Genomic DNA, 14,575 nt, shown 5'->3' with positions numbered 1-14,575 from the left:
CCATACATGATGTGGCCGTAACATGTATTCGTTCGGTGAATTGTTTGAGATACCAATTTATATTGTTGCTCGAATGAAAAAAAATAAATATTCAATTTGATGGCGAATAATAATTTTGGTGCCGAATTTATCTTGATGAGGAATGATGGAAGCATCGTACTTCATGCGATTGTAACTCTCGAGTGTTACTGTAAGTATACTTTCCAACGGCCTTATTATGAACTATTATTATATTTATCTGAATTTTATTTTGGTTAAATGCCTTAAGATTATAGATAGATATAGATATAGGTTATACATTAGATATAAATAGAGAAATATGAGATTGTCTTCCCAGTTTACCACCCTGATTTTCTACTGGAAAGAGTTATAATTACTGGACTTGTCAATTGTACAGATCAAATAGAGAATATCCTCCCTAATCTCTGCCTCGCACCCTCACCACCCATTGCGATCCCTATGTGTGAAATGGAACTCACTGCCCATACATGTTAGGTACGTAAGTTTCGCAAGCGATATTTAAATTGGGATATAAGTTATACCCCGTTCAATTAATTTAGGATCCTAGCCCAATTGACACTCAGGCAAAAAGGAAAAAAAAACAAGATAAATGAAATGTGGATGTTAATATTCTTGTAACAGCACCTCGAACAAACAATCATAATGAAATAGACGGACATCCAAAAGCTGGCATCGGTTTCATTTTTCTTCTATCTCAATTACTACCTGGAAAGAAAGACATAAGAGATGTATGAAGAAAACATGCAAGAAGAATGTGCATTCAAGACAGAATCGATTTCGATGGAGGATGAAGATAATCTCTTAGAGTAGCAAGATGTCAGCAACTACTTCATCAATCAATGAATTTAACAATCGTTTCTCGATCTGTATTCCCAGTTCAAATGTTTCAACTTCAAAGTCCAGCCATCTTCCAAAGTAGCTGCTCATGTCCTTGTCTACGAGTTCATCAACCATGCAGTTTCCCATGCCACTCCACCCTGAAATATCTCTATATACTTCTTCTGCTAGCCTCTTCTTGTTTTTAACCATCAATAGACCTTTTGACCATGTAACATATCCACCCTCCACATACTGCTTACATCTTAAGTCCAAGCATTCACCCACACAATCAAATATAACCTTCCGTCTTTGTTTTAGCTCATCCTGTCCATGACCATTTACCCTTTCCAGTTGATCAAAAAGGTGTAAATTGATGATCTCCTGAGACCTACCCACTGCAAAATCCATGAACATCGACTCAATATTGTGTAGTATGTCCTTCACATATTCCAGTTCCCAATTCAGTGATTTCCTATGGCAGACAATTTTTAGAAGCTTCCCGTCTTCCTTTTTACCAGAAGTTGAAGAGGCAGAGTCTAGCAAATCTACATCAGGTTCCATAGAATGGAACTTCTTAAATGAACCAATACCAAACACTTCTTTAGCTTGTACTGATGAACTTTGCTTGCTAGCTGAAATTCAATAGATAATGTTCAGATATATCAATAGTCTCAACCTATGTTCGTGACACAGATTACCAGTAAATTTTTTCATGAATAAAATAAAAAGGCACTAGGTCTGCTGATCTTACCTCCTGTATTATTACTTTCTGCAGTATCTGAAGAATTGCAACTTTCAGTAAGAAAAGAATGCTCAAGAACAGATATAGGGCTTGGGAACCGACTGCCAAACACCTTCCTGCATTCAAATTCACTGCTGCCGTACTCACTCAGTTCCTCTTCAATCCCCTGAAATGATACATATCAAATGATGAAATTGAACGGTTTTCCATCTACTCAGTATAGAGCAAGCTTTCTATAACTTGATAAAAAGGGGAGTTCTTAAGCAAATAGAGCAAATATAATTAGCAAAAGTACATTGAGAATCAGGAAAGTAGGAGAGAATTACTTTCTGCAATGTGCTGATTCTTGATGTTGTCTAAAACTATACTATGTCAAATCCAAAACAATACTAAGTCAACAACCACATAACATCAAATCACTACAAGGCATAAAAGGGTTAAACAAGAAATGCAGGTTTAACATAGTGTGTCATCTGAATGGTCTAATCAAATAATCATATGACAAGGAATACTGTCGAAGAATATGAATTGATGTATCATTTATCTGCAACCCACAAACAGAGTGACAATAAAGATTCAACTGCGAAAACAGAATTGTGCAAACCTATTATACACACCTGATGCTTGTGCTTCCCAGTGATTCCCATAGAACCAATAGAAGAAACTCCAGCATTGCAGTGGCTGACTAAATCATCCACTTCCATGTTATCATAGCTCCTGTTACCATGCAGCAACATGGTGGTCTTCAATAAGCCATCCAAAGATGGTGACACATCCTGGAAAATAGATGAAGAACTACTGGATGTTCCTGTTTTCTGGCATGAAGACTCAACTACATAAGATAATTCTCTTAACTTTTGATCTAAAAGAGTGCTCAAAGCATCCCCTCCACTCAAGTTATGCCCAAAAGGAACCTTAAGACTATTCGTACAATCTGATTTGAGCTGCATTTTTATACTTCGAAAATCTGTACTAAACTCATGACTTTTCCCAAAAACTTCTCTTGGAGGCTTAGGCATGGGTATCGATCGTGTTAGGGGAGCATTGAAAGTAAAGGAAATAATGTCTGTTCCTTTCCCTTTACTGTTCTCACCCCAACTTACTTCCCTATCCATGAATGTGCCGGACTGAATCAGCTTTCCACTTTTATGAGTAGACATGCTGCCAGACGCCTGATTTTTCTCATATCGGATATCACCATCACTTGGCCGTTTCTTACGCGACACACTTTTAGTACAAGAATATGTTTCTTCCTTTTTATCGTCAGCCTCTCTGCTCAACCTCCTGGAACTGACTTGAGAGTTTTCAGCCATTTTACCCGAACTTCTCTGTCGCGCAAAAGAAGAATCACCACTAAGTGTTCGTTTTCCTTGTGAATTGGAAAGAAATTGCTTAGAAGGTGACTTTCCCTTATCAGCTATACTATTTTGTTTTTGATTATTCTGCCGCAGAACACTTGAACTATTATGTACAGATGGTTTCTTTTGTGTGTTCTTTTCTGCACTAGGTTGGCTTGTAAACAACTGGCTTGAAATGACTTTATTTGGTGGTTCTTTCTGGACAACTACACTTCTGCCACTGCCTGCATTTAGGCCCTCTCTTTTCTGGACATTGACTTTTGCTTGCAGGGCCAGTGAAATAGATTTTCCTTTAGTTTTGCCTCCAACAAAAGATTCATCAGAATCTGAGAAGTCTTTCTGCCTGGTTATGTATGCCGATCCGTTCCAGCTCCTATTCATAGGTTGATCTTTTAGGTACTTAGAAGCATTAGACTCAGCTGGCCTCCGAGAAGCTTCAGCAATCTTGGTTACCTTTTGAGAAGCTTCAACCCTTTCTTTTAAATCTTTTATCTTCAAGGGAACTGAAGAAGATCCAATTAGGGGCAGTTTTGCTTTTGAAGTAGCTTGAGGTCCTGCCTCAAGTATTCTGGCAGCTGCTTCCATTATGTGAGCTGCATTCTGAGGAGGGATAGAATTGGCACTTTTAATTGGGGATAGAAGCTTACAGTGAGTGATTGGGATTGATTTAGCTGACTTAGGAGGCAAAATCTCCGTTTGAAACTTCTCGATGGGCCTGCTGATTATCTTCTGTTGCTTTGGCTGCAATGAGCTACTACCTAGATCCTCTATTTTCTCATGGAGGTTGCTGGAATATACTGTTTGAAAATTTTGCTGGTATTCTAGGTTTCTCGAAAGGCAAGGAGAGCTTCTTAGAGACTGGGAATCGAAAAATGGAGTGGGGTAAGGCTCTGAAAAATTAGAGGATGGTAAGCAATCCAATCCCATAAGTCTTGCAACGACACCAGCAGGTTTGATTCCATAATATTCCTCATCAGTCACCGACGAGGCACAACTGTAATCACTGCTTCCTTTGACACTAGACCCAGCTATAGTGTCATCCTCATTGTTCTGCAATCAAAATAGTTTCAGTTGAAAAAGTACAACAAGAAAATTCATCTCCAAGTAGGTGGGAAAAGAAAAGATGAGAAAGCTTAATAAACTGTTGAATACAGACCAGATGAACCCGAGTCATAGGCAAGTTCCCATCATATCTCTTCTTCTGTTTGGATTGCTCTGCAAAAGCATAGTAATTATGCTTGTTCAGCCATTATAAGAGCAAAGTTTACTTGAAGTTCAGGAAGATCAAATAACTACAAGCACATGTTAAAATCATTGGTTCTTAACCATTGTTTATAGATATTTTCAGCATTTTACCTGGTATGTCAGACTTGCTAGAGAACAATTTCTTTCGTGATTTTGCGTTCCAATCAAATAACTGCAGGAAGCCACCAACATAACCTCCACTCTTGGAACCCTGTTTCTCAGCACCCATATTCACTCACCGATCTCAAACTTTCTTCAAAATTTATGACCTGAAAAAAACAGCTATAACAGCAACCATTGTTTCCAGACACAAGATCATCTGCAAAAAATTTTAGAAACAAGAGATTCTGTTTAAAACAAACCTTGGGATAACTAAATGGGAGAGTCAAATGTAGATATGATTTGTAACGTCATCTTTTATATATTTGTTCCTTTAGGCTAATTTATTTGTCAGTGGAACTAGTGAAATTCAGTTAATGAAAATGGAGGGATATGCTCCCCCCACTGTTAATTTGAAGATATTATCTTTTCTTCTTCTTAGTCTCCCATTTTTTTCTACCAAATTTGCTCAACTCCTTTTCCTTGTCATTGAAAACTTTCCTCTTTCAAGAATTCAAATGAATACGCATGAAAACTACTTTGCATTAGCCAAATCTTGATGACATCTCCTTCCAGTAAATTTCTCCATCTTTTTAGATTCCAACCATTCGACCAATTTTTTAGCAAACTGTAACATGATAACCAACTCAAATTGCTTATCTTGAAAGCAGCACAAGTCAACGGAGCAATCAACTGGGTACCAGTTGGAGAATCTCTATCCAGAACATGTCACAAGTCCTCAGATAGTTACTTCATCTTCGTTAAGTCTTTACTCAGTAATGATGAAACCCCGCACATTTCAGAAGCATTCTCTAATTGCCATTGCACCATCACACGACTTCAGACGTCAATTTGGGTTGCAAGAGTATTTTAATTGCATCGGAGTTGCCTTAAGGCCCTCATCTGTCTCTTCCTCTAACCCAAATCTCAACCTCCTCCGTGCTCCCTACAACACTAAAGTCAGTAATTCCTCCATCCAAACCTAGATCCACCTTATCCTATTTGACCCACTTTCCCGACCCTGACAAGATCCTAACTTCTCTCAACTTGTCTATTTTCAGTTGATCCCTGGGCAGCATTTTCCGAAGTTCAACTCTAATATACCAAAGTGAGTAGCAATATGACCTTTTTAGTTCAAAGTCGTGCCTCCATGACTAAGAAAACTTATTATCGTGTGAGAACAAAAAGGTGGTAGGGCAAAAAATTGGATTTAACAGAAATCCAAAGTCATAATCGGTATAATTAAATCCCAGTTCTTGATTTCCCAAATCACGCACTGTACCTTAAAGGTATAGTCAGTCGAAACTTTAGAAGTCTAGTTCTTTTATTAAGAAAATGTGAAATCGAATATCATTAGTTCCTAACTGAATCATATCTAAAAAAGATTCATTTCTTTTGCCCCTTTCCTTTCTCTTGTGCTTTGATATCAAGATCAAAAGCTCTTAAATTTTAATTCTAAATGTAGGTCAAACTATAATTAAACTAAACAATCTGCAAAGATAATAAATTGAAGAAATTCATCCAAAAACATAGAACTGAATCAAGTATATAACAGTCCTAAAAAGAGAACAACAAACCATTTTAAAGAAACAGATATGAAAAAGACAGAAGTCATTAAAACAGCCTTACAAAAATCAATCTTTCCCATGTATAGCATTATAAAGTGGTGAACAAGAAGATCCCAAAATTTTTTATCAGCACTAAGAATCTAGAAAAAGCAAAACAAACCCACATAAGAAAGCTTACATGACCCAAGAGCTCCTGCTAGCCAATCCTGTACTTTCCCAGAACATTAGTGCTTGCGGGTCTGATCAACCAAAAACGTAGCAAGAAAAATTAAGGATTCCCATATAGCACCACTGACAAACCAAACAAAAAAAAATTAAAAAAAAAAAAAAAACGAGAAGAACTTACAAGACCTAGAAAAAATCAAGACTCTTTTAACTCCAAATTTACAAATCTTGTGGGTCTAAAAACTATAGAATTTGCTATAGAAAAACTGAAGAGATGAGGTTGTGAGGGCGGAAGTAAGGGGAAGGGGAAGGGGAAGGGGAAGGGGAAGAATGGGAGTAGAAGTGAAAGAAAGCTGTAATCTTTGATTGGTCTCAAACTCAGAAGAATAGTTGAAGCATTAAATGAGGAAGACATGAATTTTTGAAAAAAGTAAAATGGGATTTTTAATATTTGAAAGAAGAAAATAATTAATGTTTTGTACATAAAAGGTTAAAAGTCCTTCTAACGTCTCTTTTTGTGATGAGAGGGAGGGAGGCATTTCAAATTCCCAACGGGAAGCGCTCCTATTCTCTGTGTCGCACTCCGCCCTTTCAATCTTTTTTTTAAGGAATACAATTTGCTGAGTAAAAAATAAAGCGAACGACAGAAGTTGCAAATCAGAGACATGTTTTGAAACATTTATTTACAGTCCTATTAATTAAAGTCTTCATCTTATGTTGGATCCTAGTACTCTTTTCCTAAACAACTGTTATTTTTAACTTGAGTGCATCCAAATCTCAGATTTTTAATGGGTTCTAACACTTTATTTCATAATTTTATTTATTTATATTATATCTCAGATTTTAAAGTTTTTGATACATCTATTATACCATGATACATGTTGACAATTTTTCTCTTCTATATTTTAAATTAGTTTTTAAATTTCTCAATTTTAATAGTTTTAAAATATTTATTTTAAGTTATTTTGAAATAAATTTTAATCCTACCTCTTGAATTTAGGTGAAATTAATATATTTAGTGTTTAACTATACTTGATTGTATACTTATCAGTTAAAGAAAATACTTTGGAATTTATTCAGAGCGATAAGTTTGATTAAATTGTAAATATTTTACTTTTCTCAAGATCGATTGAAAATAAGAAATTGATGACATAATTAGTTTCTTATTTTTTATTTATTTATTATTATTATTGTTGTTGTTGTTGTCATTATTATTATTATTGTTATTTGAAAAAAATTATGTTTTATTTGATATTTATTTTAAAATTATTAAATTTAAGAAATTCGTTAAATTGATTAAAAGATAATTCCGTCTCGATTTTATCTGAATTTATTCAATTATGACTATTTCATTAGTATAAAATAACCTTTCCTGTTCTTTTTTGGGTCAGCCATTCAGCCAACGCATTTCCCCTTCTATTTTCCACCAACAGCAACCCAAAATTCCAACAATTATACCAACCTACCCAATTCAATGGCCCGGCCCAAACCTTTATTTTTTTTTTCTCCAATTAACCCAACCACCCTGTATATCATCGACAACATTAGTTGTTAACAACAACAACAACAAAACGTCAACAAACAACAGTGAACAACAACGACCAACAACTTCAACAGCGTACAAACTCGAAAACAAAGGCAAAACCCAATCCCCAAACAAACAGAAGCAATTTCAACGCAGTAACAGTACAACAATGGCAAAAACAGCTCAACAAACAACGCTCCAATTCTAGGTTAAGCCTATCTCAAATTTTGAAATTCAAATCTCAATTCATTTTCCTTTTTTACCCCTCTATTTCCCCCAAAACTAGTGTCAAATCCCCTATAAATATTCATGTCTGTAGAGTGAAGGGGGGAGAGGATTCTTTGGGAAAAAATAAGGATTCGGGAGGAGCATTTCTCTAATCCTACGTAACCAAAGAATTCAAGGAGAAATTTCTTTGAAACGTTCAATCCTGACAAAAGTTAATCTTCAACGAATTCGTTTAAACTCTGGTGAATCAGTGGCAGTGGTAAAATTCCTTCCATTTAAGCTCGTTTGTCCCGGTTAGCTGTCCGAAGAAAGGTAAACACCTCCCATCATCTAGTTTTCTTGTGTCGTAGCTATTTTCTTTATTAGCATATAAATTTTTATTAGTACAGTAATGGATGCTGGAATTATTTGCTGTAGAGGCTTAAAGGCCGTAGGATTTTCATGTATATGTTGCATGAAGTGCGCTGCCTGCTTTAACGTTTAAAAAATATTGATGGAAAACTTCATTCTTGAATTTTGTTTGTTACCATATGTTTGAACCTTATTTGAACTTGTTCTCACAAGTAGAGTAGAGTGTTTTTTGTGTGATGTTTGATATGCAAGTTGGAGAACAACATATATCTGTTAAGTTTTTGGCCAATAATTTTCCTGTCCTTTTCATTTGTTGTTACTAAGAATTTTTCTTTGTGTTATAAATTTGACCAAATTGATAACCTGTTTATTAGCCCCTTAAATACATATTAAACTCAAAACATTTGCAAATAATTTAAGACTTTGTGCTATTGTTGGCATTTCTTGCAATAAATCTTGAATCTATTGTTTGGGAAATTGATGTTAAATGGATGGTTTGCCCATGTTTCGACACTTTTTTGCTATAATTGCTAACTTTATGTATTTTAGACTTTCACTTGAATCTATTGTTCGGAGAATTGATGTTAAATGGATGGTTATCCTATGTTTCGACACTTTGTTTAATTGACTATTGGCCGTTTGATTCAATAGTTAGACAACATATTCTACGAAAAGTTTTATCAAGAAGATTAATCTGTGTATTCGTCTTTCGTGCGCGCCTCCTCTCTTTTGATTTTTTGCAACCTAAATAATTTGGAGTATCACTGTTTAGGTATAAGCGAAACTCGTGATGTATTTTAGTGAGTGCTCTTGCTTGTTGTGTTGAGGTTTAGCCTCCTGACTGTAACCATATATGTGATGGTTTCTAATGGCAGTATTAAGATGAGTCTTTTTTATTAACTTCTATTCTTCAAGTATGTTTACATATATATATATATATATATAGCTTTAAATTAGTATCTAATCCTTATGTCTTCTTCTCTTCTAATCCTTATCTCTTCTTCTTTTTATATGAACTCTTTCGGATGAGTCCAATGGGACTCCCCATATCCTTGTATTCAAACACCGTCGAGTCGAGCCTCATTAAAGTCCAAAATTAGACTGATATGCACAGGATAGCACAAGTATACAAGCTGGTATATGCTGATATACAGCATGTATACACATAAAACAATAGCTTCACACTATCCTACGGTGTATGATAATAAATACGAAATAAATATGTTGATTTCCACACTAATATACAGTGTATACGTGGAGATATACATGAAAACGCAGGAAAAACAAGGCTGGTATACATGTGGTATACACTACAGAAAAATGGACCAAAGTCCATAAAGAATGGGCCCAAAGTTGGCTAGATTTGGAAAGGGCCCAAATTTTAATTCTTCTTATTCATTTTCTTATGAATCCTATTTGATTATGTGTTTGTATTAAATTATTAATTTGGTTAACCTTTATAAATCCCCTTTGAATTGTTATTTTTGTTTGTCTCTTTGCGTATTTTATTTCAAAGCATAATGTTCGAAGGTAATAAAAATATATCTTTCTTTATATTTTTTCCTTAGAATGAACTTTTAAAAAATCAAAATGGCTTCCTATTTTCTCAATTCGATAAGGTAGTTTATTTAAGTTAAAAAAAAGAATTCTCATCGACCTAAAATCAATTTTCTTTACGAAAAATAAAAATATCTTCACTAATTAGTCAAGGTTCATAATTTGTTTTAATTTGATATTTTCTTTAAAGATAGATATTTTTAATCAAAAAAATGATATTCAAAAACTTACTTTTTTTTCCCTTTCCCCCTTTTGTTTGAAAGAATAATTCACGAAGAAAAAATGGGTTTGGCTCAACTTTCTTTACAAAAAATTTTCTCAAGATTAAATAGGATCAATTCTCGCTTGGTTGAATAAATGTCATTTTAAGTCTTCAAAAAAATAGTTAAAGGTAATATTTCTATAAAATCAAGCTTTTACGAAAAAATTAAGCCACTTTAATTAGTCAAAGTTAGCTCTTTTTTGGTACACCATTTTAAACAGATGCTCCTAAGTGTTTTAAAAACCTTCTTAGGGCGTTAATTGAACTCTTACCCAGTTTTTCTAGTTTTAAAGGTTTATTTTTGTTTTTGAACCTTCGAAACTCTTTGAAGCTTTCTTGATTTTTTTTCTATAAAAATCAAGTGGCGACTCTGTAAATTTTCTTAAAATTATTTCAAATTTTTCTTAAATTCTTTGAAATTATTTTAAGAAGGTCAAAGCCATTTTCTCGCCAAATGATATATATATATATACATACATACATACATACATACATACATATGTGTGTGTGTGTGATACGTTTTAAACTCTTAAACTAATCATGAAAAAAAGTTATAATTGTGATCCATATTGGTGATAACAAATCTGCAATATATGAATCAACTTTATATGTGTTTCACTAACTTGTGTATTCAATATGCTATACAAAAATTTACATCATCTAAAATATATCTAACATATGTATCAAACATGTAATAGACAATGTCAAACATAATCATAACACACACACACACATATATATAATAAAAATATGATAAAAATGATGAAAACGCCTCATTTCATAATCGAAATGTCATGTCAATATCTACTAGACAACTTAAAACTTAAAATAACCAAAGATAGTCTCAACATCCATCACAAAAACTTTTGAAACTTAAAAGTAGTAGACTTGCAATATCTAAAAAAGCTAACCACATAACAAACGGTTACATCAAATTCTCAAACAAATAACTACTAGACTACTATGGCTCGATATCTATTATTTTCGTATCTTCTGATGGAATAAAGGTGCATTTAGGCCTAGACAGATCCTGATTATCACTAATATATTCATTAGATGTCTTGTTCACCCCATAATCCCACAACAGTGACGCGTATCTGATACGATGCAACCCTGAATTAAAATTTAAAGAAGGTACTTGAAACCCATCACTTAACAATTAATGCCGCAACAAACATTCCACAGCCCCTACAACATATTAATAGATTAGTTTAGGAGTTCCAATGGTTAGTTATGCAAAAGTCATATATTTACAAGAAAAAAAATGATATATACAGTGTGCTATTTGATTATTGCACAATATCATCAACAAACTGAATATCAAATGTATTTTGGTATTTCTTTTCCTTTTATGTTTCCAGTAATGACCAGCCTGTGCGTTATTTCTTCTAAAAAATAAGTAGATATTGACAAGTAAGTTGAAAATATTTCAGCAAGCTTTCCAAAATATTGAGAATAACACAAGTTAAACAATGATAATATTCATATGTATATGTATCACCCTTTTATAAATATATCTAAAAATATAATAATTAAACAAAAATATAGAACATATATATCACCAATAATTTGATCGTTAATATATTACTCTTACACTGTCCATAAAATGTATCACCAATAATGTAACAATAAATATCACTCATATAGTGTCAATAAAAATGTATCACCCATATAATGATAATAATGTGTCATTCATACGAATCATCATTATACTATGAAAAATGTATCGAAAAATTAATAATTTTATGTATGTATTAAGCGCTTCTTTAAAAAAAATTGTGTATCACCTATATGTATCACCGACGAATTTCATACCTGATTCAGTGGAGAATTAGAGATCTGCTCTAATTTCTCCCGATCTTCCACTTGCATGTCCAATTCTTGATTTATTGCAACAAGATCTTAACCCTAATAATAACGAGCTTGTTGTCTTCTTTCGAACTCTCTGCCACTGTAGCCGTTATTGTCGGGATGTAAGTCAACGGTGGTGTTTCGCCAGCCAGCTATTTTGATTGATATAGTAGTAGAAATTTTTAAATGCAATTCCCATTATTTTTTTTATTTTATATTTTATATAAAGCTGGTGGCATATTTTTTAGGGTAATAATGAAGTTGACTCAACTAAAGATAATTTAAGAGAAATTTTAGGGGAGGAAATTTTTGAAAAGAAAAAAATGGGTGGCATGCATTAATTGTGGAGTAAAACACGAATGAATAATTTTTATTATATGTATCAGGAGCAAAAAGTTAAATTCAGAATTTTGAGTAATTCCTTAAATGATAAGGGATTTGGGTAATAAGGTCTCTTATATTTGTGGTTTTGTGTTCTTAAAATAAAAAGTATTTTTACTTATTTATTTTTAATAAATATCTTTAAAAAGATATAATTCTTTAATAATTTATGAGTTATGTAAAACCATCTTTATTTTAAGAACGATAAAATTGAAAGAATATCATTAATATTATCTAAAGGATCATTTATTTAGATATATATATATATATATATATATATATATATATATATATATATATATATATCCATCCGCATATTATAAAAGAACGAATAATTTTCATTAAATACTGAATGATCAAAATATTTCTCAAATATTGATAGAATTTTATATCCGGTTATAAATGTATTTACATTATAGTGAATGTTTGTCAAGAATATAGATAAGATCTATGAAGAAATAGTTGATATCTATTAGGATATGAAACATCTACCTTTTAGAGAGAAACTGGGAGTATTTTCCCTTATAAATAGAGGAGTTTTTGTTCATTGTATCCTTAATCCCCCAAGAGAATTCCTCAAGAGAAATAAAGGATTACTCTTTCTTCTCTCTTCTTGTTCTTCTCTACTTTATATTTTATAACACGTTATCAACATGAGTCTTTGTAATACCCCGTATTTTTCTAGCTCAGTTTAGTTCCTAGTGTGTCAAAGGACAACTTCAAAAATGAATAACTCTTGATTTGTGTAGAATTTTTCAGCCCTAGACCCACGAATATGTAGATAATCGAATTAGCTTTCTAGCGATACAAATTTTGCCTTAATTCATTACTCGGGTGAGAAGTTATGGCACTTTAGTGAAGATAGTGTCTCAGAATAAACAGAACCGCGTCGCAGTGACATGCAAAATGACACTCGTCCAGTTTCTAGTGAATCACCATGGTAGTACTGCGTCGCTGTGAAGTTCCAATTCACAATTGTCCATTTTCCAGTAGCTCACTGCGATAGGCCTGTGTCGCACCAAGAATTGCGGTGTAGCTTGTAACGCATCACAGAGAAGTACATTTTCGCACTCGTCCTTTTCTAGTAAGATGACACTATTTCACCGTATTGGGGCGATGGTGAAATCGTGTTTGTATCTTATCCAGTATGGCATCGCGATTACCACCGTGTCCCGCCGCCTAGCAAAATCGGGATTTTCAGTTTTCCGAAATTGATTTTAAAAGGGTAGGTTGATCTTTTTCCAAGCCCCCAAATTGTGTAAAATACAAGATTAATCCTATTCTAAGCATTATATGCTCACTTTTCATCAAATTTCTCTCCAAGAAACCCTAGAACCTCAAAACTTAATCCCCCCAAAAGCCATAGATTCACCATTCTTTTTCCAAATTAACCCAAGATTCAAGATTTACAATCCAAGGCTTTCAAAAAATCATCTTCAAAAGAACAAATAGGAATTCAAGTTCAAGCTTCTTGATTAATTTCATCCATTAAGGTATGTGGAGTTTTGAGCAAGGATAAATTTTTCATCCTTGTGCCCAAAACTAGTTTTAATTACAAATTTACATGATTTTACATGGATTTCAATTTAGGCTTTAGACCCATTTACTGTTAATTGAAGATTTTGAGATTTCAAGTGCTTTGGATATTGAATTACATGTCTACTTTCGTAAATTCACGCGTGTGACTATATTTTTCAGATGTTGAGTTGAATTATGAATATTTTCATTATCAAACATGAACTTTATGATGATTTGACATGAAATTGATGCATGGGTTATCAAGCCCTAGTTGAATATTGCTATTTCAAGAATAATTATGCTTTTAAGCATCCCATGATATGTTTATAGACAACTTTGAATAAAGATTTGATCTTTTGATCTTTAGCTAAGATATGGAATCCACTTTATAGACTAAATTTAGTTTTGAATGAACAGATGCAAAGTTATCTTTCAGTATGAAACATTATGACTTTTAAAAGTGGATTTCCTACAGAATGAGCATACAAATTAAAGGAAGTAGTATGTAGTACCGAGCGGAAAGTATGGGTTTAGCATCCTACTTTTCTAAAACTACGAGCTAACATAGGTACAGATTTAGTATTCCCATTTTTATATAGATGACAGTTATAGATGTGATCACTTAGCTCAGGTTATACTCCCTGAAAAGAGTATGACACCTCTCCCCAACATGAGGTTTTTCCCTTAGGGGAACAAGAAGTTGGACTCCATGATAGCTCATATGATTTATGTCGATTAAAAGAACCTCTCTGCTAGTAAAAGTAATAAAATCGCTTTTAAAAGAATTCCCTAATAGAAAAGCTTTTACTAGAATTTCCTACAGTTTAAGAGAAAAGAATGTCAGATAACAATTCAAATTTTAGACTTAAAGTATGATGGCTCACC

At 33.3% G+C, this 14,575-nt stretch overlaps 1 protein-coding gene across 2 annotated transcripts; it reads right to left on the bottom strand.

Moving 5' to 3' along the window:
• Positions 1 to 591: 591 nt before the first annotated feature.
• On the bottom strand, positions 592 to 6,580 carry LOC107878824. Of its 2 annotated transcripts, XM_016725969.2 has the most exons (7): positions 6,199 to 6,580; positions 6,031 to 6,091; positions 4,297 to 4,504; positions 4,097 to 4,155; positions 2,200 to 3,990; positions 1,592 to 1,748; positions 592 to 1,472 (listed from the first exon to the last, which is right to left on the bottom strand). In XM_016725969.2, exons 3-7 carry the CDS (start codon positions 4,412 to 4,414, stop codon positions 823 to 825), a joined length of 2,775 nt encoding a protein of 924 aa, XP_016581455.1. In that variant the 5' UTR covers positions 4,415 to 4,504; positions 6,031 to 6,091; positions 6,199 to 6,580; the 3' UTR covers positions 592 to 822. The 2 variants fall into 2 exon arrangements, with proteins under 2 accessions (XP_016581455.1, XP_016581463.1); XM_016725977.2 differs by having other exon boundaries at positions 6,031 to 6,580.
• Positions 6,581 to 14,575: the final 7,995 nt, after the last annotated feature.

Source organism: Capsicum annuum, chromosome 1 (genome assembly GCF_002878395.1).
Source record: "Capsicum annuum cultivar UCD-10X-F1 chromosome 1, UCD10Xv1.1, whole genome shotgun sequence".
Taxonomy (NCBI): domain Eukaryota; kingdom Viridiplantae; phylum Streptophyta; class Magnoliopsida; order Solanales; family Solanaceae; genus Capsicum; species Capsicum annuum.
This window is presented reverse-complemented; position numbering and strand designations above follow the sequence as displayed.

What these genes read in the sequence shown, in the direction of transcription:
- LOC107878824 (XM_016725977.2), bottom strand. Translation starts at nt 4,414, where the DNA reads ATGGGTGCTGAGAAACAGGGTTCCAAGAGTGGAGGTTATGTTGGTGGC. An exon ending in CTATGACTCGGGTTCATCTG is followed by an intron (nt 3,991 to 4,096) that starts GTCTGTATTCAA and finishes TTTTGATTGCAG; the next exon opens with AACAATGAGGATGACACTAT. An exon ending in AGAAAGTAATAATACAGGAG is followed by an intron (nt 1,473 to 1,591) that starts GTAAGATCAGCA and finishes ATTGAATTTCAG; the next exon opens with CTAGCAAGCAAAGTTCATCA.